At 52.3% G+C, this 4,655-nt stretch overlaps 1 protein-coding gene across 2 annotated transcripts in view; it reads right to left on the minus strand.

The window, feature by feature from the left end:
• The window catches only part of LOC109300514 (diacylglycerol kinase eta-like), a 167,001-nt gene extending 162,361 nt beyond the window's left edge, over positions 1-4,640 (minus strand). For both annotated transcript variants that reach the window (XM_019521176.1, XM_019521174.1), the window contains exon 1: positions 4,185-4,640. In XM_019521176.1, the coding sequence (XP_019376721.1) occupies positions 4,185-4,382 (198 nt within the window). In that variant the 5' untranslated portion in view covers positions 4,383-4,640. The remainder of the gene's footprint in view (positions 1-4,184) is intronic.
• Positions 4,641-4,655: the final 15 nt, after the last annotated feature.

Below are 4,655 nucleotides of genomic sequence, written 5' to 3' on the forward strand. Positions count from 1 at the left end.
CCCCCCGGGGGGGGGGGGGGGTGCCGTTTACACACGTGGCCTGCACACTGAGCACAGCAGAATCCATTTCACTGATTTTCTCTGATAGACACTTCCGGAGAGAGTTCCCAAGAATACCCTTCCATTCCCCCAGCCAAAACCAAAGGCAAATAGGTTGAGGGGCTGGGAAATGACAGCACCTCAGCTGCTACCATAAGTATACTTCAGCTCCCCCATCCCAGCTGTATTCTCCTCACAGCCCTCTGCTTACTAGATCTCCTCCACAGCATATTCCCACTAACACTGTGGAGTAACTGCTGATCTCTCCATGGCCCTAGGCAATCTGATCAAGGGGGCCTGTCACCAGCCTGAGCCTATCAAGGGGGCCTGTCACCAGCCTCAGCCTATGCACTTAGGCTTTATCTTCTTCTTTATTAAGCACCTTACTGGAGTACCCAGCACCACTGTATAGAGGTGCCAGCCTACCTCCAGGCTTTAGCTCACTTGGACACTACTTGAGTCCCAAGAACTGAACTAAGCTGCCTTCAAAACTCCCCTACTGTCACCTCAATCAGTCCCTAGGGAGAGCCCCTGAGCAACACGGGGCTTACCCAGGCACAGTACACCACTACTCTTGTTCTTCCTCACAGGGGACAAAAGTTACCCGAGGTCTGAAACCAGGTCCCTCAGAGTACGTGCATGTTATGCCATGATCCAGCCTGAGCTTATGAAATGTATTCCATAGCCAAAAATGGTGTTGCGCTCCTATAACCATGTCCGAATGAATGGCATCATCCTGCCTCATGCCTAGACCCTAACATACTTCTTCCCATCACCCACTTGCCACTGAGATGGAGGGGTCACCTCAGCCACTTGTGTGATGACATCACAGTGTCACACAAAGGCACTTTGCTGGCCCCAATTCTGTGTTTGAGCAGCAACACATGGCACGATGTAAGCAAAGCAAAGGCGGAAACTGCAGGCTGAGGCAACCACCACGGACATTATCATTTAAGCACCAAACTGAGATTTGGGAAGGTCATTATCAAAAGGCTAGATATGAAGAGCTTTTTTTCCATGTTCTTCATTTGAATGTCATGAAACCAGGTGGCTTTCATCTCTTTATGCATGCATAATTTAAGCCTTCCCCTGCAGTGTTGGAAAGACAAACACCAAGCTCTGGGCCAGGGACAGCACAATAGAAAGCAAACTGACTGGAAACAAATATGAGACTAAGCAGCCTAGCTTCTGGCTTTGTCTGCAGGATGGAACTTTTACTACCCTAGAACTACATCATTGCATATCCCTAGCACAGACATGACCCACATATTTCAATAGGAAGAAGGGAGGACAATGTACCTCAGTTTGCTTTTTCTTTTGACATAGTCTATGGCTTCCCCCTTTCATAGGCCACCCTGGGATCTTAGCTAAAGTGGTATAAGATTGGAATATCTCCAGGTGCTTATATGGAGCCATCCTGGATTTACAACCATGTAACTGAGAACAGGATCTCATCTGATGTGCATATGAGGAAGAGAAGACAGTCTTTCCTTCTCCGAGACAAACACAAGTCAATGCATACTGATTCCCTCAGCATTTTTCAGGGCCTGTTTCCTCGCATTCATTTTTCCCTTTGTGGCACTTCTTGACCTCACTGGTTTTCCATTTCTGATCTGCCGCTTTGCAGTGAGCAGTACTGCCAATACCCCATTGCAATAAAAACAGAGATGCTGCCATTCCAAAGGAGACCAAAGGTCCATCTTGTCCAGGCTCTGGTCTCTACTGCCAAGAGCTTCAGAAGAAGAAGCAAACCCAAATGCACTGCAATATGCACCGTGATTTCCTGGGGGAAATTCCTTCCTGACCCCCTGGATGGTAACTGGCTTATGCCCTGGAGCATGAAATTTGGTTCCTGTCATTTTTACCCTGACCATGTGTAACTGTGGAGACTGTTTCAATTCACAGAAGAATCTAATCCCTTTTCAATAACAGGCATTGTCTTTGGGCTGCTGTCTGCAGCCCGGAGATGGATTTAAAGAACACTTGTCAGCTAATTTTTTAAGTGTGAGCAATTGTTGTTTGCCTATTGTTTCTCAGATCCTTTCAGAAAAAAAAGCCAAACATTTTTTCCTAACTGGTTTCTTTTTGTCATTTTCATAATCTTCCTGGGCTTCCAGAGCTAAGCAGCCTTTTCTTGACACCATTCCTTTATAAGTATATGTCCCTGCATCATGGACATGCCATTTTTCATTGGTGGCTGTTGAAGAATCAGCAGGGGGAGCTCACAACCCTGTCTGCTGTAGACCCCAGCAAAATACTACCTGGAGATATTTTAGCCCCCCTAATTCTCATGGAAGCCCACAGCACGGTTTTAACTGCAATAAGAAAAGACCAGTATGTACAATCGAGTAGGTGTTTCTCTTTGGACACATCAGTGCAGCTTTATGGTCTATCTGAGATAGGGAATAAAAAAGCACGTGAGACTGCTCACAAGGAATCCACCATGGCCTAATTACCACCAAGCCACAGAGATGCGATAGGTTAGACCAGGGGTTTTCAACCTTTTTAAAGAAGCGTACCCCTTCTGGTGGTGGCAGTCAGATGCAGAGCAGGAGGGCTGGGTGGGGCTTGCATGTGGCTGCTGCCGCCACCCCCCACTGCACCACTGCGTCCCATTTTCCCATGGCCAGTCGCACATCCAGCTCTCCGGGCTGCTGACACCCTGCCAATCATGCACCACCCATCAGCAGCCCACAGAGCCGCATGTATGACCAGCCATGGGAAAGCAGCATATGGCGGCAGCATAGGGCGGTGGGCAGCAGCACAGGGTGGTGGATGGCACCAGCGGCCACCATATACAAGCTTCTCCCCCCCCATGTCCATCCGGCCAGGTGGCACCTGTGCGGACTGCAGAGGGGTGCCACTGCCCTTACCCCACCCAGCCCTGCTCCTGGGAGGTAGCAGCACAGGGTGGTGGCTGGAGGTGCTCTGTCCCTGCTCGCCTGCATGTACCCCCTAGGACCTTTCCAAGTACCCCTAGGGGTATGTGTACCCCAAGTTGACATCCCCTAGGTTAGACTATTTCTTTGATGAACTCTTCATGGCAGAAATGGTCTCTCACCATGGACATGTCCACCCTCCCACCCAACCAAGGGTCTCCATTCTTGGCAGAGGCTGGCAAGTATTACAGCCACACAAGCAGCAGTAGCACCACTACTGTCACAGATCCAGCCAGCATTTCTTTGCTTACAGTTTCTACCACCAGGTCACCATCTACCTTATACAGCTATGGCAAAGGCAGAAAAGCCTCTTTTTGAGGAAACCTGTGGTGTTAACCAGGGGGAGCAGGACACGAGTGAGTCTTGGACCTCTGTCTTTGGAGAGACAAGGAACAAATGGGAAAGACATTAATTCCAGAATGGGATCTGGACCAAGCCCCCAAATTCTCACTCTGAACTATGCAGGGGCCTGAAACACAGACTTTAAGCGGTCTCCTGTCTTCTTCTGTCTTCAAGTGGCCCCTATCTTCCCTATGGCTTAAAGCAAAACCTCACAGACAGCCCTGTGGCCAATGTCAGAGGCTTTAGGAGAAAGCACTTTGCATCTCCCTCTGAGAGGAACAGCTCTCAGCAATCTCAGTTCCATCCCACCTCCCTTCCCAAAACACAGGCCTGGCGAGGCTGATTCAGATCTGGCTGACACCAGCTTTACACACCTGACCACTCCCTGCTCTGGGGGAGCTACTCTCAAGTTACAATAGTGCAAAAGAAGAATCAGGCTCTAGAGCCTAACCCAGCTTCACAGCATCTCCAGCAGTCCATATTGTGTCCTAGCATCAATCTCTCTCTGTATTGCTGAGAGCAAAGACTCAGCCCTGAGGCACCTGCCATGACTTAGGCTCCAGGTCCAAAAAGGGCCTGGCTGCAATTCCCTTCCTCTTCCCCAGAATCCAGCCTGGACAGAGGGCTCAGGCATGGGCCACCTGAGTGACAAGCGGGGCTACACTGGGCCAGGTCCTCAGCTTGCATTCAGTAGGGCAACTGCCCTCACCACAGCAGTTACACCAGTTGACTCCCCCGGGGTATGTGGCCTGTTAAGCCTAGACGGTGCCTCACAGCCCCATGGCCAAGGCCTCCACCCTGCCAATTCCTGCCCCACACAGCTCTTACCAGCACCGAGAGCTGAGGCAGCCCATTCTCCCTTACCTTGCTCCTCATCTGCCCCGACGTGGAGACCTTCCTGATGAGCTTGTGGGAGCTGCCCTCCTGCTCCCCGTCGCTGTCAGAGGACTCTTCACCAGCCCCCTCCGGAGACACCGGGGCCAGCTTATCCGAGTCCAGGGAGGACACCGACTCCCTGGTTTTCCTGAGAAAGAAATCCCCGGGGGCCAGCTTTTCCGCCATCTCCCGAGCTCCTCACCTAGACGTGCCAGCGACGCGGAGACCGCGGGCGGGCGGGCGAGCAGGGGCCGCAGAGCGCGGGGCTGAGGATGCCGGGGCCGGGCTGGGGCACCCGGGCTCTGCGCCGCGGGCACCGTCCCGCCGCACAAACTGGCTCTGGAAAGGCCAAGCGGCGCCTTCGCCTCACACTTCGCCTCCCGCAGCCCTGCACCCCGCCGCCGTGGGCGGCAGGGACAGCTGTGCCTCACGGTCCTCCGGGCTGGGCCCTCAGGCAGC

This window comes from Gavialis gangeticus, unplaced genomic scaffold (genome assembly GCF_001723915.1).
Source record: "Gavialis gangeticus isolate Ggan-Ray unplaced genomic scaffold, GavGan_comp1, whole genome shotgun sequence".
Classification (NCBI taxonomy): Eukaryota; Metazoa; Chordata; order Crocodylia; family Gavialidae; genus Gavialis; species Gavialis gangeticus.